Raw genomic sequence first — 26,179 nt, 5'->3', positions numbered from 1 at the left:
TCAGATGAACTAAAGTATCTGACTTTAAAGAGAAATGCCGAGGCGTAGAGAAATGGACGGATCGTGCAGAGACCTTCTTGTTCACAGAGACTGTCAATCAGGAAGGATTTCAGTTGGAGGAAGAAGAACAAAAATGGACTATATTATTGTACCTGTTTGCGTGTGTTGTTTTTTTTTGAACCAAAAAAGTATATTTACTGTGTGCAGTTCTTAAAGGATAGTGAAAAGGTGAAAAATGAAACCATCTTGAAGTTGATGGGTTTTTTTTTCTTAGGGGGAGGGGTCATGTGAGAGTACCTTGAAGAAATGGGTGTTTATAAATGCGTGTGTATATAAATATCTGTAGAGTACCTTTAAGAAATGGGTGTTTACTACTGCACTGATGTCAGAGAGTGGGTGGAACTGGGCTGTCTGTCAGCCTTTTATTTTCATTTTAGGCTGTTTGCTGCAGGGTGTGTTTTAGTTTCGATTCAGTGTTGGAGCTGAAGCCAGACCAAGCAGGTGTACTGCTGTTCTCTCTGCCATCAAAAGAGTATCTCTTGATCATTTGGTGAATTCAGAACTATAAACGTTTTCAGCAGTGATTTTAACCTGATGTGCTTCTGATAAAGGTTTTGTTTTTAAGTCGTTTGGATGTTAAAAAGGAAAGCTTAAAGGTTTACTTAGTGTTGTAGTCTTTGGGGGTTGTATTTGAATTAATGGTTGCTCAGGTGTTCACTGTATGCTTTAACAAGGTTAACTTGAGTTCATAGAATAAACATTGTTTTGTTTTAAAAAATACTTTCCCATTTCTGCTGTACCACACCTGTAGAATGGGCTGTGTGCTCCCCATGCCACAATCTATTAAAAGTTGTGGGTCAGGTGAACTCCATGATACACTTTGGGGTTCTCTAAACTCTGGCCCAGAACACAAGATGTAATTTGTGTGGTGCCACAGGGTTTGTTCCTCGGGCCCAAATTATTTACAATCTATATTAATGACTTGGATGTAGGGATGGATGGTACTCTAGCAAAGTTTGCACTAAAATAGATGGGATAGTAAATTGCAATGAGGAAATAAGAAATTTATAAATGGATATAGATAGGTTAGGTGAGTGGGCTGAAATGTGACAGGTGGAGTTTAACGTAGCTAAGTGTCAGGTTATCCATTTTGGTCAGAAGAATGGAAAGGCATCTTATTATCTAAATGGAGAGAAACTTCAGAATGCTTCGGTGCAGAGGGATCTGGGTGTCCTTGTGCATGAATCTCAGAAAACTAGGATGCAGGGTTATGGAGAACGAGCAGAAAAATGGAGTCGAGGCTGAGAGGAGATCAGCCATGATTGTATTGAATGGTGGAGTGGGCTCGAGGGGCTGAAATGCCTACTCCTTGTTCCTACGTTCTTAAGCTGTTGACTATATAAAAGGAACAGAGAGAAATTACATTAGTTAATTGTTACTACATTGAAACATTATTTCCATGTGCTAACCTCTGAAACCTTGGAAAATAATTCACATTCACCCAACAGTTTTGTTTTTGGGTGCTACCTACCAAACAGAATTTTCATGCATTTTCTATTCATGTTACTTGTTTTGTACTAAAAATTGGTATTCTTTAGCAAATGCCATCAATCCTGAAACATTAGCTAATCGTGCAGACAGACATTTGTTGCACAGACTGCTAGGCTCATTTAGACTGCTGGGATCATTCCTCACTTAAACACCTGACTAAAGACACAAATACAATTTTAAACTGACAACATTGAATTACCGATCATAAATAGCGCATATTATGAAGGACTAAAGGTCAGTGAACTCAGACTTAATTGACTAATAGAATGATGTCTGCTATATTACTATTGTAGCTAGAAAACTGTTTTTAGTGATACCAGATCATTATTATAATGGTAGATATTTGATACAGAATACAGATGTTTAGAACAAATGTGTGGCCTCTCTTCCTAATTCATACTAGGGCTTTAGAAGTAGCTACAGTAAACCTAGCATTTGAACCAGAGTTATCAACTGTTAGTAAACATTAGAAATAAGGGGGAGTTTTAAGTGGGTTTAATGTAATGTTTCGGTGCCTGGAAGGGTAAAACCTATAGTTAGATTCATGTCGGACAAAGGTGCTTGCATGTGCGAGGGTTGGTTAAGTTCCAAATGTGTTTCTATTGTCTTAGAGAGGGATATGGTGTGAAGAATAAATAAAAGGCATGTAGGTATTGCTTAGCAACTGGGGCCTTGTAATGTCGAGAAGTTTTAAAGTTTTAGTTAGCGTATTTGATTGCAGTAGGTAGTAAGAGAGGAAGAAGCCCTCAGCTCTGCTAGAAGCAGTTGGTTTAGAAGGTTAGAGAGAGAACATCTCTCTCACCTTTGATAGAAAAAAAAGCCATATCATGGAGTAATGGTTAAGAAAATAAGTGTAGAGATCTGAAGAACAGCTAGTTAAGAAAACTAGAAAAATGAAGAGAAGTTTCCAAGACGTCTGAGGCTAAAGGTATGGGAACAGAGCAGTGTTCAGTAATGGCAGGCCGAGCTGAGAAGACGACTGGGATGCCAGGAAGATATTTGAAATGATTTTCAGATGTGAGATTTTACTACAACCAATGGAATGAGAGTTGAAATGCCTATGGAAATCAGTGGCTGGATCTTAAAGTTTGTGTAAAAGCAGCTACGACGAAGGAAATTCTAAAGATGTTACGTGTAAAATCCTGGATTGGATTCGCTGTTAAAAGGGGAGCGGAAGCTTTGTATGAAGATATCATTTGAAAAACCTGGGTTGGATTTCGGAATGCAAATCGCTAGGGGAAAGCACACTTATGAGAGAAGATTTCAAAGTGTGTTTTTGGGAGTGGAGTTTGGAAACTTTCACGTGACAATCATTTGGGGGGATTCTGGGGAGATAGCCATACCAACGTTCACTTGGGGTTCAGAGCAGAGTTTATCTATCTGACCACAGTCATCTTGTGTGCTTAAAAGGGCCTTTTTGTGTTAATGAGACCATTGTACCTTAAGGTGTACTTTGCAATCCATGTTACTCTTTAAATCTGTGCATATTTGCTAAGCTAAGGGGGGAGTAAAGGAGTATTGTATTCAACTTTCATGTTTAATAAATGGTTTTTTTTCTAATTGGCAGTCCTGTGACTTTGCTCCTCCACATTTTATTTAAAAAAATAAAAGTTAGGGGGCTGGATTCTCCGTTGTCGGGATTCTCCGTTACGCCGGCAGCACACCCACGCCCAGGGATTTCCCGATGGTGAGGGGTTGCCCACAATAGGAAATCCCACTGGCTGGCTGGTGGGACAGAGAATTCTGCTGCCTGCGGGGGCGCACCACGCCAGAAATCTGGTGCTGCGGGACAGAGAATCCCGCCGAGGGTCTTTTGAGTCATGTTTCCATTCAGGGATCTTCCTGTTCAATTATACCAACTGGGACCATAACACAACAGAAACATAGGTTTATATGAAGGAACAGTCTGAGAGACTAGGAAAAAAGCAGATTGATATGCTCTGAACATAAATTAGCTCGTATTCTCTTTGCCGACTGTCAAACTCAGCCTCATACTTAAATACATAGCATCCTTCAAGCCCCACCTCAAAGCACCAACTTTAATTGAAATTAAAATTGAAGTATCAACACTCAACAATTTAAACTGTCAAATATTGTGGGATGACATATAATCAGACAGAAAACCAATAAGACCTTCAGTGGCGAAATATAATTCTCCTAATTAAAATAAACTTAGTCAGCACTTGTAACTGTCAGTTGCAATTCAACTGCTCATGATGCAATTGTACTATACACTTGTTATTCCTCAAGTGTCACAACCCCAAGTAAAAGCAAGGAATGCTTCTGTGATATGGAGTCATCATAAAGCTAATCCAACAATTTAAAGGAATGCAATGAAATGATAACAACAATAACCTTGCGTTAAGGAAGCAAGCATAGCCTGAGCTATTGGCATGGGTCTAATTTCTCTCACTCAAGATCATGTCACAAAAATGGATTCTGATAATACCCTATAGCCAGGTCTGGTGGGAACAGTCACAGATGCACATGGCATGATAGTTTCGTTTTATAAAAAAATCATTTACTGGATGTGGGCATCGTTGGTTAGGCCAGCATTTATTGCCCATCCCTAGTTGTCCTTTAGAAGGTGGTGGTGAATCACCTTCTTGAACCGCTGCAGTCCTTGAGGTGTAAGTACACCCACTGTGCTGTTCCGGAGGAGTTCCAGGGTGTTGTCCCAGTGACAGTGAAGGAACGGCAATATAGTTCCAAATCAGGGTGGATGAGCAATTAGGAGGGGAACCTCCAGGTGGTGGATTTCCCAGGTATCTGTTGCTCTTGTTCTTCTAGATGGTAGTGGTCATAGATTTGGAAGGTACTGGCTAAGGAACCTTGGGGAGTTACTGCAGTGCATCTTGTAAATGGTACACATGGCTGTCACTGTTCGTTGGTGATGGAGTGTCGGAACGTTTGTGAAAGGGGGAGCAATCATAGAATTTACAATGCAGAAGGAGGCCATTCGGCCCATCGAGTCTGCACCGGCTCTTGGAAAGAGCACCCTACGTCAGCCCACGCCGCCACCCTATCCCTGTAACTCAGTAACCCCACCTAACCTTTTTGGACGCTAAGGGCAATTTATCATGGCCAATCCACCTAACCGGTAAATCTTTGGACTGTGGGAGGAAACCGGAGCACTCGGAGGAAACCCACACAGACACGGGGAGAACGTGCAGACTACGCACAGACAGTGACCCAAGCCGGGAATCAAACCTGGGACCCTGGAGCTGTGAAGGAACTGTGCTAACCACTGTGCTACCATGTTGCCCCAATCAAGGGGGCTGCTTTGTCCTGGACGGTGTCAAGCATCCTGAGTATTATTGGAGCTGCATTCATCCAGACAAGTGGAGAAATTTCCATTACACTCCTGACTTGTGCCTTATAGATGGTGGACAGGCTTTGGGGGGGGGGGTCAGGAGGGGAGATACACACCATAGGATTCCGAGCCTTCAACAAGCACTGGTAACCACAGTATTAATATGGCTAGTCCAGTTCAGTTTCTGATCAATGGTAACCCCAGAATGTTGATTGTTGGGGATTCAGTGATGGTAATGCCATTGACCGTCAAGGAGCAGTGGTTAGATCCTCTCTTGTGCGAGGTGGTCATTGCCTGGCACAGATATTAGCTTGTCTCTACATACTGGTCTGGTAAGTAGCCGATGTTGATTGACTTGAAAGAGATAGTATTGGGAGTTAGTATTGGAGCCAGTTACTCAGGTACTAACTTTATGATCCAGGGAGGTATTTCATCTGGGACTTGGCAGCAGTTCAGGATTTTATCCAATGGCAAAATCCATGTTACTGCTCCCTAATAGACCGTGGCCATCTTTTGCTCCAGGCTGAGCTCAGGAAGCTCCTTGTACTTAATCATGAAGGAATATATTTCTTCTGTTGAAAGAGACAAAGTTTCACTGCACAAAATCATTGTTTCACGCAATGCTCGGGCTGATGATGTTAAAGCCAGGGCATGCTACAAGTTAAAAATATCAAGTCAAAGTTGAAAACTCTGAATTGAAATGAATTGTTGAACCCAGAGGACAAAAGAAATTGTGGCCTTGTAGAGTAAAGATTTTGTGTTTCACTCCAGGGAACAGCACAATATGACTGAAAGAATAAAAATACTTGATGGTAGCAATGGAATTGTGGGGTGGAGCGGGTGAAAAAAGATATGTTGTAGAGAATCTTAAAAGGGATAAAAGAGCAACTAGTTAAATTTATATGAAGGAACAAAGGAAGATATAGATTCATATCCCTAATCAATTCCTTTTAGGAAAAAAAATCCCTCTCCCCTTTTAGAAAGAGAGTTTATCCTCTAGGATTTAATGGTTTTAACAGTGTTTCTGTAAAAGGGGCCTTTGTAAAGTGAGATAATGATGGCAGCTCTTATAAAAATAGTATAACTATCAAACACTTTTCAATCTCTGCTGTGAAAATGTTTCAACCCATTAAAATTTCTCAGTCCCACAACCCATGAGCTGTGTGCGCCAGGAAAGAGGCAATTATGCTAGAAAGAATTTTCATGTATTTTAAAAATAAAACCAAGCAGCCAATTCATGCACAGTTGGCGGAAACATTTGGAACAGAAATTGAGATAGATAACTAGAGGTTAAAATTCATTCCACACGGAACAAAAATGTGAAGCATTACGAGATGATTTCTCAACCATGAACAACTCTAAGAAATATGATACAGCAGTAAACCTTGATGTTCAAAGGTGATACGCAGCAAACATTTTAGGTAATCTTAAATGCTCATTTCATCTATATTTCAATGATAATATATGTTGCAAAAATCCCAGCTGAAAAATATTTTATATATTCTTTATCTGCTTGTCATTTATACAACCAATTTAAGCATAAATGACATGGATGGCTTCTCAACATATTGCTGCTTTCAGCTTTGCTGCCATAGTTATGTTTTCAAAAAGGATGAGTAGGAAGTAACCCCATGACAACAATTATGTGTGGGAAAGCAAATTGCATTTTAAAGATAACAGTGGAAAACAGACATGGAGCTACTGGGACTGAGTCACAATGGCTTACTTGAAATCAAACATCATGATATACCAGTCACAATCCCACATTCACCTGCATCTCCAATTACTATGAATGTTTTAACTCATTCCATGTTTGAAGAATGTATCCCAGTGTTAAAAAATATATTTGGAATTGACTGATAATTACCTGAATCCACTGAGAGTCAGAGGCAGGATGACTGACAAACAAATCTCAGAATCAAAATGGCAATTATGGTTATAAGACTGGTAACCTAGAACATTGTAATAACCAATAACTTATATTTACGGAGCAACTTTAATGTAACAAAACATCCCAATGTACTTCGCAGGACATTTCAAAGCAAATATGCTTCAATATGCAAATATCCAAACATGATGCTACATAAAGAGATACGAAATGAAAATCGCTTATTGTCACAAGTAGACTTCAAATGAAGTTACTGTGAAAAGCCCCTAGTCGCCACATTCCGGCGCCTGTTCAGCGAGGCTGGTACAGGAATTGAACCGTGCTGCTGGCCTGCTTTGGTCTGCTTTCAAAGCCAGCGATTTAGCCCTGTGCTAAACAGCCCCTTCAAGGCAGATGACCAAAAGCATGGTCAAAGAGATAGATCTTAGAAAGTGACTTTAAGGAAGGAAGCAGAGGTTTTGGGAGGGAATTCCAGAGCTTTGTGCCGAGGCAGCCAAAGGCACGGCTGCCAATTTGAGATCATAGAATTTACAGTACAGAAGGAGGCCATTCGGCCATCGAGTCTGCACCAGGCCTTGGAAAGAGCACCCTACTTAAGCTCACAACTCCATCCTATTCCCATAACCCACCCAACCTTTTGGACATTAAGGACAATTTATCATGGCCAATCCACCTAACCTGCACAACTTTGGACTGTAGGAGGAAACTGGGGCACCCGAAGGAAACCCACACAGTATGGTAGAGCAATTCAAATCGGGGATGCTCAAAAGGCCAGATTCAGAGCAGATGCTGATTACAGAGATAGACAGATTTGAAAACAAGGTGAGAATGTGAAAATAAGAGATTTTGATAAAATGGAGGACTATGTAAGTCAGCAAACACAAGTCACGATATACGCAGCAGAGTTTTAAGTGCTTTCAAGCTTAGAGTGTAGCATGTGGGAGGCCAGCTAGCAATACATTAGAATAGTTACATCGACAGGTAACAAACACAAGGGATGAGGCTTTTAGTAGTAGAAGATGAGCTGAGGCAGCGTTGAGACTGGCAATATTAAGGAAGGAGAAATAGGCAGTGTTAATGATGATACGCATATGACCATCAGTCAATTGTTAAAATACCTCAAATTCTAGCATATGATAATGGATTGAGGTTAATGTTGGGTAAAAAAACATTGTCCAATTCAGAGGCGTTTTGCCGCTAAACCCATTTGAAAATCATGAATGCAGTTGGGAAGAAATACTAAATTGCAGTTACAAAGATCCATTGGGTCCAAGGATTATGCAATACAGCTTGAACATCTTTATGTTCTATCAGCAGCCATAAACTTCACAATCAATATAATAGTTACAGCACAGAATGAGCTCATTTGATCCATTGTATCTATGCTAGCTCTCCAAAGGAGCAATTTACCCGATGCCACTCCCGCCTTCTCCCCGTAACAACACATTGTTCACTCTCAGGTAATAATCAAATTCCCTTTTGACTGCCTCGACTGAACCTGCCTCTATCACACTCTGAGGCAGTGCATTCCAAATCCTAGTCACTTGCTGTTTGTAGACGTTTTTCTTCAGATAGCCATTGCTTAGTTTGCCAATTACTTTAAATCTTTGTCCTCTGATCCTTCCACCAATGGGAACAGTTTCTCCCTATTTACTATGCCAAGAACCCTCATGATTTTGAATACCTCAATCAAACCACTTCTGAACCTCCTTTTGTCCCAAGAAAAACAGTCTCCAATCAATCTATATAAATGAAGTTCCTCTCCCTAGAACCTTGTGAATCTAAGGAAACTAAGGAAATTTGGTATGTCAGCTACGACTCTTATCAACTTTTACAGATGCACCATTGAAATCATTCTTTCTGGTTGTATCACAGCTTGGTATGGTTCCTGCTCTGCCCAAGACTTCAGGAAACTACAAAAGGTCGTGAATGTAGCCCAGTCCATCACGCAAACCAGCCTCCCATCCATTGACTCCGTCTATAATTCCTGCTACCTCGGAAAGGCAACCAGCATAATTAAGGACCCCACGCACCACGGGCATATTCTCTTTCACCTTCTTCCGTCAGGAAAAAGATACAAAAGTTTGAGGTCACGTACCAACTGACTCAAAAACAGCTTCTTCCCTGCTGTCATCAGACTTTTGAATGGACCTACCTCGTATTAAGTTGATCTTTTCTCTACATCCTAACCATGGCTGTAACATTACATTCTGTAGTCTCTCCTTCCTTCCCTATGTACGGTATGCTGTTGTTTGTATAGCATGCAAGAAACAATACTGTTCACTGCATACTAATACATGTGACAATAATAAATCAAATCAAATCAAATAAATCAAAATCTTAGCTGCACTCCCTCTAATGCTTTCACATTCTTCCTGTGTGGTGCCCAGAACTGGGCACAAAACTCCAGGAAGGCCAAATCAGTGTTCTGTACAAGCTTAACATGATTTCCTTTTAGTACTCTGTGTCCCTATTAATAAAGACTAGGATGTAGTATTCTTTATTAACCCGGGTGGTGAACCTGTGGAATTTTCTATCACAGAAGGCTGTGGAGGCCTAGTCATTGAATGTATTGAAGATTCCTGCACTCTGACGGCATCAAGGTATGGGGAGAGAGTGAGAGTATGGTGTTGAGAAAGAGGATCAGCCATGATCATACTGAATGACGGAGCAGGCTCGAAAAGCCTAATGAGCTGCTCCTACTCTTTTTTTCAATGTTTTTATATCTCTAACCACTCTTTCAACCTGTCCTATCACCTTCAATCATTTATACACATGTACACCTAAGTCCCTCTGCCCCTGCAGCCCCTTTAAAATGACACCCTTTATGTTATATTGTCTCTCCATGTTCTTCCTACCAAATTGAATCACTTCACACCTTCCTGCATTAAATTTCATCTGCCACTTGTCCTCCCATTCCACTAACCAGCCTATGCCCTTTTGACATTTTACACTCTCCTCCTCACAGTTCACAATACTTTCAAGATTTGCACTGCCTGCAAATTTTGACGTTTTTCCCAGTACACCAAGGTCTAGGTCATTAAAATATATCTGGAAGAGCAGCCCTACATCAATACCTTTCTTCCACTCCAAAAATAACATTGGCCACTATTCAGTTTCCTATTACTCAGCCATTTTGTAACTATGTTGCTACTGTCCCTTCTACTCAGAGTTCTAACATGGCTCACAAGCCTGCTGTGTGGCACTTCATCAAATATCTTTTGGAAATCCATAGATACCACATTAACAGCATTATCCTCATCAACCTTCACTGTTATTGCATCAAAAGACACAATAATGTTGGTCAAAGTGCTGGGCAGCACGGTAGCACAAGTGGATAGCACTGTGGCTTCACAGCGCCAGGGTCCCAGGTTCGATTCCCCGCTGGGTCACTGTCTGTGCGGAGTCTGCACGTTCTCCCCGTGTCTGCGTGGGTTTCCTCCGGGTGCTCCGGTTTCCTCCCACAGTCCAAAGACGTGCAGGTTAGGTGGATTGGCCATGCTAAAAAATTGCCCGTAGTGTCCATAAGGGTTGGGAGGGGTTATTGGGTTGCGGGGATAGGGTGGAAGTGAGGGATTAATGTGGGTCGGTGCAGACTCGATGGGCCGAATGGCCTCCTTCTGCACTGTATGTTCTATGTAATCTATGTAAGCCATCATTTGACACAGATCTTCCTGTGAAAGGATCTTCAACACCTGCGAGTACGACTAAACCTGTGAGAATGTTTAAAGTACGGTTCATTGGAGAGAAGGTGAAGTTGGTCCAGCAAGTGGAATACCCTGGTGCCAAGGGAACATCATCATAGAGTGGGAAATTCCATCATCAAGTTGGTCCACTTTTGTGAAACACAAAATGAATAGCTTTGAACAGTTTGACCAGCAGGCATTCTCTCCAGCAAGAGGATGAGAATGGCTGCCTATCCCAACACTGAAAACTCTGCAAATGAGTTCAAGGCAGCCCGAGCAGACAACGTTTCCATCTCCAGTCCAATCCTTTTACAAGGTCAGGTCATTGCAAGGTGTGAACAAATCGAATAAAGACTTTGTCACACACTCTTCCTGGCCCACCCTTCTACACACCCCATTAAATCTGGGTTGCTTTCCCAGCTTGATGGTGATGGTAGATATGTAGCACCAGGAGGCTGCAATATTTTTCTCTCTAGCCGTTCCTTAACCAAATGTTAAGAGACTGTATGCTACTGATACACACTGCACCAGCTAAGACAAAAGGATCTGCTTTCAGTTACTGCTCTGGGCAAAAAATATCAATTAAAAGTCCCATCTCTTAGAGATAGAATACAAATTTTAATAAAGGCATGAAAAAGCAGTAAAAGCAAATGGTTGGAAAAATGTAATTGTTTCTCTGAAACATTAATTTTTTAAAAAGTCTATTTTGAACATTGCAAATAACAGTTACCAAGGGAGGGTGGCACAGTGGCGCAATGGTTAGCACTGCTGCCTCACGGCGCAGAGGACCAGGGTTCAATCTTGGCCCCGGGTCACTGTCCATGTGGAGTTTGCACATTCTCCTCGTGTCTGCATGGGTCTCACCCCCAGAACCCAACAAGATGTGATTAGGTGGATTGGCCACACTAAATTTCCCCTTAATTGGGAATAAAAGAATTGGGTACTCTAAATTTATATAAAAAACAGCTACCAAGGAATAAAAACAGTGGATGAATTTTCTTTGCAAAAAGCATTTTGACTGCTTCAATTGATTCATTAACAATCCAGTTGTGAAATATGTATTTGGATTTCCCACTTTTAATGTTTGCAAGAAGCAATAACTATGGGAAGGAAATGCTCACCATAAGCAAAATGTGCAATTTAAATGAATTATGTCGGAACAAAAGGATTTATGAGTAGATGATTACTACAGTAAATTTGTATACATAAAGTCACACTATAAAAATACATTAGTTTGTGCGCCAGACATTTCCAATTGTACAGTAAAGAAAAGGCTGTCAATTTGAATTGAATGTCATTTAAGAATCCAGGTTCCTCAATAAACAAGTTTGCTTAGTTCTTGTCTAGTCACTAGAGGGTGTAGTTGCAGTGTTAAAAACCAGAAGGTCCAGACCCCTTCCGGCAGAGGGTCTCATGTTTGTGGCTTTGGTAGTTCCATGAAATAGCTGTGGTATATTCAACTCTAACCAGCACAGATGGAGCAGCAAATGTCAGAGGAGGAAGGGGTGTGGATCATAGGAGGGTGCACTGGGGAACCAGATGTGGCCGTGGTGGAGGAACAACTTGAAAACAAAAAGGCTAAACATGAAAAATAAATGAGCCTAAAAGTACTTTATTGTTTGTGTTGTTTTAAACATCTATGTTTATCTGATCTACGTGTAAAGTTAAATAATTCTAAATGAAATATACATCTCAGCCTTCAGAATGCTTTCCAGTGGTATGCCAACACCAAATATTGAGTTTCCTACCTTCATATTAACATTCCAGGTTCCAGGCATAGTTTATACCCTAATCAATTCAATGAAGAAAAAAATATACTGCTCGAGTGTCAATAAAGCATCTTGCTTAGTAAGACACATGAAAAAATTCATTTACAGTATTCAAGGAAAATGTATTCAATTATTAAATCAGCACTTCACCGAAAGGCTGTGAAGAAAAGCACTTTGCAATTATCAAGTTGTAATTAATGTCAGATTATGAAGTGCATGTCTACTGGCACAACTGTCAGAGTAGCTTTTGCAATGTGAGCTAGGCACATCTTTAAAAGAACAGAGACACGAAGCCTACATTGGACATAGTGTACCTGAATGGTAAAGTTTCCAACATTACAGGCAACATACTGTATTAATATCCAGCGGTCGAGAGAATTACATTTAGTAATCCATTTAGACAAATTAGATTGAAAGAAAATCAAACCAAAACAAAAGGCAAAACTAACCTGGAGGTAGTACAATCAAATAAATAATCACGCCGGTAAGGCATAAGCATTTTCGCATATAGAGGCAGAGTGGTAAATCAAGAAAACATTTGCCAACAAACAAAAAGGATCTGTCCTTTGTTTTGTGTCAATGAAGATATTTTTCAGTGTGGCTAAGATTGAAGAACATCTTGTCAAAATCAGACATCTTCTGACTCAATTTGTATTTAGAAATATTCTGTTTAAAAATGGAAATCTACGGACCCACACCTTTGTTCCAGCAGTGAAGGTACTCAATTACTGTGCTGATCTCAATCTTCACAATGATTCCTGCAGCTTCTCAAGTACACCATGGTCACAAATATATCTACCAGAATGATGCAATACTTTTCATTCTATGTCACAAATATATCGACCAGAATGATGCAATACTTCTCATTCTATGTAAAGTGAAATAAGTTTTTCAATTTGGCACAGGCTTCTATCGATTTTTCTTCTTTTGTTTGCTATAAAGATACCCAAGGCTGGTACAACCAACACCAGCTATTGCTCAAAGTATGCAGCGGTGAAGACATGTCACGTTCAGCACATTAGTCTTAACTCATTACTGGTATTCAGGGAACACTTTCAAATGATTCACACTACTTCCTTTTATGTCAGGACGAGTCAGTACCTTGTGAGAAAAGAAGAAATGAGATTCCGCTGTGCAAAGTGAACTAACCTGCGATTGTCTTCAGCTTCAGAAATATCATGGCTGTCGTGCTCCTTATAATCTCGGTATTTATCAGGATCAGGAAGGTCAGCGGGGTCAAATTCATCTGAAGCATCACTCTGTTCAAGGTAAGCAACGGTTTCCTCTTCAGGTTGCTAAATATCAAACATAGTCTAATGGTTATTCAAATAAATAAATCTCAGCATAATAGTTCTTTATATATGGTGCATCATGCAAAAAACTTCAGGAAATGTTGTCATTTTCACTTTGTCCCACAATAACTTCCATTCCATCTCACAATAAAAAGCTTTTAGATTACAAAATTAAATGCACTACTACCATCAAATGTTGTGAGATCCATTTTCCTCAATATAATGTGGCAAACGCCAAGTGTTTGGAGACCGATATAGCGAAGGCCCATGTGCTCAAATCTCTTCACTTGGCAAGTTGTCCACCATAACCCAGTAACCCCACCCAACACTAAGGGCAATTTTTGGACACTAAGGGCAATTTATCATGGCCAATCCACCTAACCTGCACATCTTTGGACTGTGGGAGGAAACCGGAGCACCCGGAGGAAACCCACGCATACACGGGGAGGACGTGCAGACTCCGCACAGACAGTGACCCAAGCCGGAATCGAACCTGGGACCCTGGAGCTGTGAAGCAATTGTGCTATCCACAATGCTACCGTGCTGCCCTCATTTTCCAGTGGTTCAATGTCTATTCTTAACTTTTATATATTGAAAAATACTCTTCCTATCTTCTTTTATATTGCTAGCTTGCTTACACATTTTTATTTTATCTTCTCCCCCCCCCCTTCTTGCTTTTTTAGCTGTCCTCTGCTCACTTTTAAAGGCTTCCCAATCCTCTGGCTTCCCATTAATCCTCGCCATTTTGTATGCTTTTTCTTTTGCTTGTATGCGGTCCTTGACTTCCCTCGTCAGCCATGGATGCCTTGCCCTCTCCTCAGCATGTTTCCACCTCCTTGGGATGAATTTCTGTTGTGCCTCCTGAATAACACCCAAAACTCCTGCCTTTGCTGTTCCACTGTCTTCCCTGCTAGGCTCTCCTTCCAATCAACTCTGGCGAGCTCCTCCCTCATGTCTTTGTAGTCACCCTTATTTAATTGTAATACAGTTACATCTGATTCCAGCCTCTCCCTCTCAAACTGCAGGGTAAATTCTATCACATTGTGGTCACTGCCTCCTAAGGACTCCTTCACCTTCTGGTCCCTAATCAACCCTGCCTCTTTAAACATCACCAAATCCAGAACTGCCTGTTCCCTAGTGGGCTGTCACAAGCTGCTCCAAAAACGACATTCCACAAATAAGTTACCCACTGCATAATCTAAGCCTCTAACCTGCTCCTGAAGCCACAGTATTTTTATTGCTGGTCCAAATAATAGAATTCACAGCGCAGAAGGAGGCCATTCAGCCTATCGAGTCTACATCGGCTTCTGAAAGAGCACCCTACCTAACCTCCACACTATCCCCGTAACCCATGATAAATTGCCCTTCGTGTCCAATAAAATGTTGGGTGGGGTTACGGGGTTAAGGGGATAGGGTGGAGGCGTGGGCTTAAGTGGAGTGCACTTTCCAAAGGCCGGTGCAGACTCGATGGGCCGAATCGCCTCCTTCTGCACTGTAAATTCTATGAAGCAAGCCCAGCTAACTTTTGGACACTACAGGGGAATTTAGCGGGACCAATTCACCTAACCTGCACACTTTTGGACTGTGGGAGGAAGCCGGAGCACTCGGAGGAAGCCCACACAGACCCGAGAATTGAACCCGGATCCTTGTTGTGAAGTAACAGTGCTAACCACTGTGCATCCCAGTTAAGTTTCTGGGTGAACGGTAAAACCCAGAATATTGACAGTGCGGGATTGAGCGATGAACTGCATTCTCCCAAACAATTTGTTGAATACTGTACAGAGACATTCATGCAACAATGGATAATAAAGACAAATATAACATTCTGTTATAAAAATTGCAAGAGACTGTTCGACATAAGAGCTGGAGTTCATATTTAAAATCGTTCATGAAAGGCAAAAGTGGCAGGAAAGATAGGGCGCATGGGCGAGGGAGGAGGGAGCAAGTAAGCGGGTGAGGGAGAAGAGCGCGCATGGGTGAGGGAGGAGGGGGTGCACGGTGAGGGAGGAAAGGGAGATAGCGAGAGCATGGGTGAGGGAGGAGAATGCGGGTGAGGGAGGAGAGTGCGGGTGAGGGAGGAGAGTGTGGGTGAGGGAGGAGAGTGCAGGTGAGGGAGAAGAGAGTGTGCGGGTGAGGGCGGAGAGTGCGGGTGAGGGAGAAGAGAGAGCGTGGGTGAGGGAGGAGAGAGAGCGCGGGTGAGGGAGGAAACAGAGCGCGGGTCAGGGAGGAGAGAGAGCGCGGGTCAGGGAGGAGAGAACGCGGGTGAGGGAGGAAAGAGAACGTGGGTGAGGGAGGAAAGAGAACGTGGGTGAGGGAGGAAAGAGAACGCGGGTGAGGGAGGAGAGAGCGTGGGTGAGGGAGGAGAGAGAGCGCGGGTGAGGGAGGAGAGAGCGCGGGTGAGGGAAGAGAGCGCGGGTGAGGGAGGAGAGCGCGGGTGAGGGAGGAGAGAGAGCGCGGGTGAGGGAGGAAAGAGAACATGGGTGAGGGAGGAAAGAGAATGTGGGTGAGGGAGGAGAGAGAGCAGGTGAGGGAGGAAACAGAACGTGGGCGAGGGAGGAGAGAGAGCGTGGGTGAGAGAGGAAAGAGAACACGAGTGAGAGAGGAAAGAGAACGCGGGTGAGGGAGGAGAGAGCGTGGGTGAGAGAGGAAAGAGAACGCAGGTGAGAGAGGAAAGAGAACGCGGGTGAGGGAGGAAAGAGAACGCGGGTGAGGGAGGAAAGAGAACACGGGTGAGGGAGGAAAGAGAGCACGGGTGAGGGAGGAAAGAGAACGCGGGTGAGGGAGGAGAGAGCGTGGGTGAGGGAGGAAAGAGAACGTGGGTGAGGGAGGAAAGAGAACGTGGGTGAGGGAGGAAAGAGAACGTGGGTGAGGGAGGAAAGAGAACGTGGGTGAGGGAGGAGAGAGCACAGGTGAGGGAGGAAACAGAACGCGGGCGAGGGAGGAGAGAGAGCGTGGGTGGGAGAGGAGAGAAAGTAGATGACAAAGTTGGGGCAGCTTATGTAATGTGGAAAATGTAGTATTTTTCTGGGTGATGACTAATAGCTTTCACATGAGACTCTTCAATTTATGTAAAAGACACAAAAACATTCTCTATGTCTGACAAAAATGGAGCAAGACAAATGCACAAGCAACAGTAAGTTTATGAGGGGCAGTACAAGTGACTGCCATAGAGATCAAAGAAACAAAACATCGATGTGCTACAGAATGACCTTTCCACAGAAGCCACTTTCACTTGACTCCAGCAACGCTTATTAGGATGGAAACAGTACACACTCAGCTCGACGGGAGCTTTTTAAAAGAAAATGATCAAAATTTTAAAATCCTGCTCTGGGCAGGATCCTGGGGGGAACACAGTTTGAAATGCTCGAGTAGAACTAGGCCAGATGACATCAGCGATTTTCAGCTCTAAGTACTTTTAGAATGAAGACACTTTGGATATTTAGAAATGGACTGAACATTTGTCTTCCATCCATTATCTGCTATAGCTGGTACCAATTTGAGATTCAGAGAAGATAATATGGGTTTCTTTTCGTGGTTGTGTGAATTGTGTAATGCTTGTGTACACTAAAGTATTACGATACGACTGCAGCGAACTTGATGCAGCATAGTTGACAGCGATTAGTGATACGAAGAACCATCCAGCTAAAATTATCACAACATTCATATTTATTTTAAAACATACAAGTAATAACTAAGATATCCTAGTTGCTAATTAAAATAGTTGTCACAACCACACTCCGTTATATACAAACTTACCTACCACGGATCAACAATTTTGCAATCAATGTCAAAACGGTAGCACTCACTGCTGACTTCAAATGTAGCTGCCCACAAAGATGTAGTGATTTTTTTTTTGGTGGATTCCACCTTTTCAGATGTTCGTTTGAATCCATAGCCAAATCAAGGGGATCTTTTAAAGTCATAATGCTTTTAAAGAAATCTGACATTGCCCAAGTATAAAGTTAGCTTCTCGAGGCCAGTGAGGGTGTTCAGCAGTAATTATGAACTGAGTGCCCCTTAAACACAGTTATACCTCATTCAACAAAGTGCAATTTTTGCACAGAAAAGCTAAAATCCAAAAAGACAAAAAAATCTCATCAGTTCAGAACTTCTGCAACTTCTGTATCACCACATTTAACTGTGCGTGCATGGACTCCAAATGTTGCTGTGAAGTAGTGATATTGCTGTGAAGTAGTGATACCGAACGCTAATAGTTTTGGTGGCATTTCAACCACAAAATACTCTTGTCTAAGTGGTCTCAGTAGAGCTTTTAAAACCTGAATCATACTTAGTTTCAAAAATAAATACACAATCATATTGCAGTGACAGAATTATATTGCTGTGGTAGAATTTGACTAACTATCTATACATTCAGGGATGATTTCAAAACTGCATACGTGAAAACATTTTCTCCAGGCCCCTGTACTTGCAACAAGTATCTTAAATCAAGTCTTCTGGCAGAAGAGCTCCCAGTTGAGCTTATTTGTCACTGTTGGGATCTACAGACAGTTTGATGCTACAGGTAATGTAGTGTGACATCAGCAGCTGAGAAACAAAGTTATCTGCTCCAAAGGCCACATAACTTTGCTGATTTTCTTTAAGTGCCAAGTGTCAAGTATGGAAAGAATGAATTTAACTGCTTTTACTAGATTCTGGGGCGAAATTCTCCAGAAACGGCGCGATGTCCGCCGACTGGCGCCCAAAACGGCGCAAATCAGACGGGCATCGCGCCGCCCCAAAGGTGCGGAATGCTCCGCATCTTTGGGGGGGCCGAGCCCCAACCTTAAGGGGCTAGGTCGGCGTCGGACGAATTTCCGCCCCGCCAGCTGACGGAAAAGGCCTTTGGTGCCCCACCAGCTGGCGCGGAAATGACATCTCCGGGCAGCACATGCGCGGGAGCGTCAGCGGCCGCTGACAGCTTCCCACGCATGCGCAGTGGAGGGAGTCTCTTCTGCCTCCGCCATGGTGGAGACCGTGGCGGAGGCGGAAGGGAGAGAGTGCCCCCACGGCACAGGCCCCGATCGCGGGCCAGGCCACCGTGGGGGCACCCCCCGGGGCCAGATCGCCCCGCGCCCCCCCAGGACCCCGGAGCCCGCCCGCGCCGCCTTGTCCCGCCGGTAAGGTAGGTGGCTTAATTTTAAAAAAGATTAATCTGTCCGTTGACTTTTGAGTGCAAAAATACAGGAGCGATTTAATCAAAATGTTTCTAAGTGTGGTAGCAAGCGGGAACTGCCGTGAACATCCTGACACTCAGTCCGGCGATGCTTTCACCGCGATAAAATGTTAATTGGTCCACTTAATGAGGCCCCACGGGTCTCTTGCTCCAAAGCATTGTCCGCCGGCTGATTCACAGGGGCCATGCTCACCAGCCCCCGCCAACAAGGGAGAGCAGCACTTCAACCGAACCTGAACAGCCAACCCCACTCAGCTGACAGCCATGTTGCCAAGATGACTGACCCCACGATTTGGGGATGCCAACCTGGGCAGACTACTGGAGCGGCAGAGGCCAGACAGGATGCCCTGTTCCCCCAAGGGTCAGTGCCGTCTGGGATGAAGCGGCAGTCAATTCGGGGAGCATGATCAGGAGGACCGGCATCCAGTGCCGCAAGAAGGTCAACGACCTCCATTGGGCCACTCGGGTGAGTTCAGAGCGGACCTTGAACCCCCCCTCCCATCCCTCAGAGAATGCGGCGGCAACCCCCCCCCCTCCCAGCACCGTTCCGTTCCCCGGACCCAGAAGGGGAGGCCGGCAACGGCCCAAGGTATACAGATCTTTCGAACAGATGATGGACAGAGTATGCCACAGGAAGCTCCACCTCAACAAAGTGACGGTGCGGCATTTTTGCCATGTTCTTGCGGACTTGGCACCACGTGGAGGAGGATATCTGCTCCCTGTGACCGTCAAGCTCACCGCAGCCCTAAACCTCTACACCTCAAGATCACTCCAGAACTCGAGCGGGGACTTCTGTGGCACCGCACAAGCCATAACTCACAAGTGCATCCGTGAGGTCACGGATGCCCTGTTTGCCTGGGCAGCGAACTTTACAAGCTTTGACATGGACTAGGCACAAACATCTGCCCGGGCAGCGGGCTTCTTCGCCATTGCTGGGATTCCCCAGGCCCAGGGGCTACTGGTTGGCACGCATGTCGCCTTGCGCTCACCGGGACGTCAGGGAGTGCCCAACGTCAACAGGAAGGGGTTCCACTCCCTGAACATCCAGCTCATGTGTGACCACCACATGAAGACCATGCACGTGGGCGCACGCTTCCCAGGGTGCGTCCACGACAGCTACATCGTCGGGCAGTCGGACATCCCGGCCTCGAGGATCACCCCAGGATGGTCGCTTGGCTCTTGGGGGATAAGAGGTGCCCGCTGAGGATCTGACTAATGCCCCATGTAGCCACCCGGGCTGTCATTGAACGGTACATTGGCTGCTCAAAATGAGGTTCTGACACTTTGACTGCTCTGGTGGTGCACTGCAGGACACCCCCCAGAGGGTCACCCGCTTTGTGATGGTCTGCTGTGTCTTCCACAACCTGGCACAGCAGCGGGGCGATGTGCTGGTGGTGGAGGGGGATGAATAGGTGGCAACTCCAAGGAGGAGGGCCAGCCCAGGGAGGACTCACAGGACAGCCAGAGCATGGAGGACAGACAGGAGCAACAAGGCTCCGGCAAGCCCGGAGGGCCAGGGAGGCCCTCATCCTCGCCTGCTTCACATAGGACGTGGTCCAGACCGTTATTCCCCCTCTCCCCGACTTCCAATCCTCCTCTTGCCCCTCCACCCCTCCATCCCTCTTCCTCCCCCTACACCATCCCTTCCCCCCTCTTACCCCCTCAAATTCCGACCCTCCCAGGGTCTGTATAACATCACTCTTGGGTGATGGGACTGTGGTAGCACTGTCAGCGGGTCACCGTCGACGACAGGGGGAGCAATTGCCAGGAAAGTATAAACGACCGAGGGGTAATTTCCCTACACTGGGAACCACCCGAAAAGGCAACTTAAATCGCAATCTTCAGATGGTTCGGACTGTGTTCCATCAATAGTTACCCAGAAAAGATTAGAATAATTAAAACCATTTCTAACTTCCAGGTAACTATTTTACAGGTCGACATTGAGCCACCACGGTATGCCTCCCACACCCAAGGGGAGAGCCTCCATCCAAAGACAACCCCCCCGCCCCCCCCCTTGGCCTCCACCCCCCTTCATTGCCTTCCAGAACATTGGAGAGATTGGGGTGGTGGGTGGTGACCTCATATTACCGACCCAACATCGTTATGCCTTATTTTACATTCATGCAGATGGGAGGCAGCTGTCCAATTTGCAGCCAAATAACGCATCCACCTGAATCTTTCTATGCTTCCGTGAGATCAAATTTCAAACCGTGGACAATGGTGCTCTCAGATCTGTAGACAGGCACAAACTTCAGGAGCAAATTCCATCAAGTGTAAATAACCCTGACAAGATAACAACACAATCTCTTGAAAAGACGGAATTAAAATGTCAAATTAGATGGAATTTCGAGTTCAAAATTATATATAATGAGTCATCATAGTCTGCAAGCTCAAACCTTTATTTTAAAATACCACATTGCTCATGGGATGATTTCAGGAGACAAAAATAGAACTCTTGGCCTGTTAGGAATATGTATATATGTTAAAAGACCGTGGCCAAGTTTTGTAATGAATTAACGTACTGAAAATGAAATGGTTGCTTGGAGATGGTTGGACTGTATTATAGATCTAGAGATGTTAGTCACGTTAAAAGCGATCTTTGATATGAAAGGAGTCATTTAAATCCAATTTCAGTGTTGATGAATATTGTTTGTTGCTGTGCCTTGTGATGCTAATCTCCTTGTCACATTACTTGATAAGGTGAGAAGATTTTCTTTCACAATGTTCTTCAAAGCAATTCAATAAGCTATGATCTGGAATGCACCACCTCAAAAGATGACAAAAGTAGACACAACAGTAGCTTTCATATGGGGATTGGATATATCATTGAAAGAGGGAAAATTGCACAGCTATGACGGAAACCCAGGTGAGTGGGCCTAATTGGATAAATCTTTCAAAGAGCCAGCACAGACAGAATGGGGTGAATGTCCTTCTTTATTGGCTTTATGATGTTATGAAATTACTTGAACATCAAAGAGGAAAGATGCGATTGGAATACAGATATTGTAGTGCTTCTCAGGTGCTTATGTTCATCATATTGTAACGGTTACAGTTATCGAACTCTGCAATGAACAGTTAGGTTCTCACCAACAGGGCTGGTACATTACTTACCAAGAATTTCCCAGAAAGCCAAGCATACCACAGACTCTTTTGGAAAGTCAACACAGTTGAATGTAGTGTAAATTAATGATTGGATTGGACAGTATTTTTTGTGAATTGTTTTTATTCGAACATAGATCTCAACAATATTTTACTCTGTACAAAGTGGACTCGTATTATGAATATTTCCTGCCTTCCCAATGTAGTGCACATCCTTTGTGTTCTCCAGCAAATTAATTTAACTGGGGTAAAATGCTGAACAAAGGCTATGATAACTCAGTACAGCAAAGAATAAAAGATGCAGGCATCTGTTCCTGGGACACAGTCTAATGAAAACTGTCTTCAAATTATAAACATGAGAAAAGAGATGCTGGACGAAGCTCAGGCAGCAGCATCCAGTGATCATTAATCTAGAAACAAAATTTACTGCTGCTCAATCATCTGTGCTGCCTCCTTTATGTTAGAGAAAAGTTAAGCCAATTTGCGTCAGGTCTTTGTGCAGAGGCTGCAGCCTAAGGAGGTAAGTATAACAGCATTTTCATCTGAGTGTCTAAGCTACCTGGTGTCACGAGGAAGATATTTAACACTACAAAGCATGCTCTGGAGAACCAAATATTTTCTTCTATGGGGCTTGATTCGGCCCTCAAGGGATACAGAAATTATGAAGAGGATATGAAAATCGCTTATTGTCACAAGTAGGCTTCAATGAAGTTACTGTGAAAAGCCCCTAGTCGCCACATTCCGGCGCCTGTTCGGGGAGGCTGGTACGGGAATTGAACCGTGCTGCTGGCCTGCCTTGGTCTGCTTTAAAAGCCAGTGATTTAGCCTAGTGTGCTAAACCAGCCTGGTTCAGATCAGGCTTTTACGAAAAGATTTGATTTGATCTTAGATCATAGAAGATCATAGAATTTACATTCCAGAAGGAGGCCATTTGGCCCATCGAGACTGCACCGGCCCTTGCAAAGAGCACCCTTCCTATGCCCACACCTCCACCCTAACCCCGTAACCCAGTAACAATACCTAACCTTTTCGGACACTAAGGGCCATTTAGCACGGCCAATTCACCTAACCTGCACATCTTTAGACTGTGGGAGAAAATTGGAGCACCCGGAGGAAACCCAGGCAGACACGGGGAGAACGTGCAGACTCCAGAATCAAACCTGGAACCCTGGAGCTGTGAAGCAACTGTGCTAGCCACTGTGCTACCGTGCCCTCCCCATCTTCTTGATGACAAAATCATAGCTCGGGAATTCTTGCTGCGGTCTCTCCTCTCCTTTCTCTCTGACCACTCAATTCCAAAGTGGAGCTGCAGTGATGTCAATCATGCTAGAAATTTCCCACAGACTCTGGGCCATCACTACAACGTAGTCTACTATAGTGCGGAACTCGATATAAATTTATTCTTGCACCTATCATTGCCACACATCACTTGTTTATGTATTTTACTTTGTGTTAGTCGATATAGTAATAGCTTTAATCGTCTCCTGGTTTGAGAGACATCAAAGTCAATCCTCATTACTGCTTTGTAGGTGAGGTGACTGAAACACTTGGTGTTCAGGAATTTCATGAATACTCACAGTTGTGTTGGTCTTAAAAATCTCTTCAAAAGCAAAAGCTTCTTCTTTTTGAAAATTTTGTCTCCCTTTTGCTGTTTACCAGATCGCTCCTCTCCACCCAAACAATTTTATGATAAAGACTGAGATGTAAAATACTCTCATATAAAATACAGGAATACAAGGAGGAATACAAGAACTGGGTAGGGAAGCATGCATTACAAACTCGTTGAATCTAAAGTCTGGGGTTCACATGTTTTTTTTCTCTCTCAGCCCAAAACACAACCAGCACCGTACAAGTCTCACCTAGGATAAACATAATGCTTACATAACTATATAAAGTTTTATATACCATATAATTTTCATCTTCGAAACCCATGACCACCATCACCTAGGAGGACAGGAGCAGCAGATACCTGGGAACCACAACGCCTGGAGGTTCCCCTCCAAGTCACTCAACACCTTGACTTGGAAATATATCGCCGCTCTTTCGCACCATTCCTTCACCCAACCTTTGTTGGGTCAAAATCCTGGAACCCCCTCCCTATCAGCACAGTGGATGTATCTGCACTTCCGGGACTGCAACAGCTCAAGAAGGCAACTCACCACCACCTTCTGAAGGGCAACTAGGGATGGGGAATAAATGCTGGCCTAACCAGCAACGCCCACATCCCGTAAATAAATTTTATAAAACGCAGTCCCCCCATAACGCAGTATCGCGTTATGGGTCCTGTGGACCGCATGATAATGGGGTGCCAGTTTGATCAAATCACTTTTTTAAAATTTTACCAAGAGCGAAATAAAGATTTTGACATACACATGGCACTGAGGTAAAAGCTGAAAAATCATTAAACTAAATTTATTAGTTTGTTTAAGAAGTAGTGCTTAATAACAACGGAGGCATTTAACAACATCCCACAAATGTAAAAATTTTCAGGGCCAGGTCAGTTGTTCAACAGTAGTCATTATTCAGATCTCTACCAAAAACCCAGTAACAGCTCATCAAACAAAGTTTAGCTTTTTGAGATTTCCAACAGCACCATGAAATGTAAAAGGGGAACGATGTCACCAAAGGAATTGATTTTGTCCTCTGCTAACTCAGGATTGGGGTTCCACAGCGTAGCCTGTGGTGGAGCAGTGAACGACTAACCGCAGCTTCAGAACAAAAATGGCGGCAAAAGCAGAGTTCGCTGTTAAAAAAAACACAAGCTCTAGACTTACGTCAATATCTCTTTCTGCACACTTTTGTTTAATGCACGATTCCAATCCAGTTAACAAAATAAATCACTTGACAATGCTTGATGCAATAGAATTGGGCCCAGGATCACTAAAAGACATTACACGGTTGAAACAAAAAGTTTATTTCACTCCATTTGCTTAGTTCACTGCTGTAGAATATTTTCATACCATTTCCAAGACTGTGTGTTGACAACACTTAACCAGGAAGAAAACCATAGAAACATTCTCTCTTGGAAACAAAAAAAGACTCAATGCAAATATCACTGCACAATATAACAAGTAATTCTTACAATATCAGGAAATCCCAAATGTTCAACCACTTGGAAAAACAGATGAGAGGAATCAATCTGCATCACTGAGCATTGGCACAGCTAGGTGCTACATTGCAGGTAAGTGGGAATCTAGAGCTGTCCTGAAGGCATTCGAAATTTTGGAAGGTCAAGCTTGGGAACATAACTTTCAGTGGGATATGGAAAGCAATAAAGTAGAGCGGAAGATAAGAACAATATCAACCTTATTTGGGGAAGTAAGAACATAAATTCCATCTTGAACTGGGTGAACAGCCAGGAAAATGTAATATTAAATTGAGGGTGCAGTGGTTAAAAATTGCCAAAGCATCAAAGGGATATAAAATAGTTAACAAATCCTGGGCTTTCTTCAATGAGTGATAATTGCTGTAGGTTACAGTACTATGCAACTTACAGATTCCATGTATTGTTCAGTAAAAGCAGATATTTACACATCAGTATACCAGAATATTAGTGAATAGCCACAGCAAGTCTGCAATGTATTAATAGTCACATAATTTTATCCTACCCATTTGCAAATTTCCTATTCAGTTAACCTTTGCAAACAAGTTTAATTCCCTTTGAAAAGCATTTATGAATAAGTTTGTAGTGGAGAATGATAGATTCTTATCACCCTTTATGTAAAGAACTCTTCTATTTTTATTTTAGATACTCTCAAAGAAATAAAGATTTTAGCAAGATTTGTGCCATCTCATTAGCATCTGTCTTGCTGACCAACAGGAACATTCTACCAATATTGAAAACATCAACATCACCCAGCTTTAGTGGAAAAAAAGCTTCAACTTCTCAAATCTCTCTTTATAACGACTTCACACAGAAATAGTGGATAAAGATGCACCAACATTTCCACAGGATACAACCACGATTAAGGGGTGATAAGTTTCTCATCATAATTGCAACTCCTCAACTTTGGTAACATCCTTGTTGAATTGTTACTGTATCTTTATCCATTGATTGATATAATTCCAATAAGTGGTTCCCAAAGCTATATACAATCCTTTAACTATGGTCTAACGATCACCTTCTTATTTTTGTATTATATTGGTAGAATCCTCTGGTTTCTCTGGTGGGGAGCTTGGAGGTGGAAGGGCATTTAATCAGGTGGTGTACTTGAATCGTGTTGTACTCCTGCCTCTGCCAGGATTAAGTGGGAAGGCCCACGGTCAAACTTCCTGTCCCTCTGCCACTGGAGGTATGTAAGCAGCCAATTAATGAGCACTTAAGGGTCTCAACCCACCTACGCTGGTAAGCCAGCTGCAGGTAGGCCTATTGCTATATGGTTTCCACGACAGCTAAAACCGTGCGGAC

The 26,179-nt window shown here is 43.3% G+C and overlaps 1 protein-coding gene across 1 annotated transcript in view; it reads right to left on the bottom strand.

Moving 5' to 3' along the window:
• The window catches only part of ddx10 (DEAD (Asp-Glu-Ala-Asp) box polypeptide 10), a 388,230-nt gene that overhangs the window by 46,527 nt on the left and 315,524 nt on the right, over nucleotides 1–26,179 (bottom strand). Inside the window, exon 17 of the mRNA XM_072476795.1 lies at nucleotides 13,357–13,502. Coding sequence (XP_072332896.1) covers nucleotides 13,357–13,502 — 146 coding nt within the window. The remainder of the gene's footprint in view (nucleotides 1–13,356; nucleotides 13,503–26,179) is intronic.

Source organism: Scyliorhinus torazame, chromosome 15, assembly GCF_047496885.1.
Source record: "Scyliorhinus torazame isolate Kashiwa2021f chromosome 15, sScyTor2.1, whole genome shotgun sequence".
NCBI classification, from domain to species: domain Eukaryota; kingdom Metazoa; phylum Chordata; class Chondrichthyes; order Carcharhiniformes; family Scyliorhinidae; genus Scyliorhinus; species Scyliorhinus torazame.
This window is presented reverse-complemented; position numbering and strand designations above follow the sequence as displayed.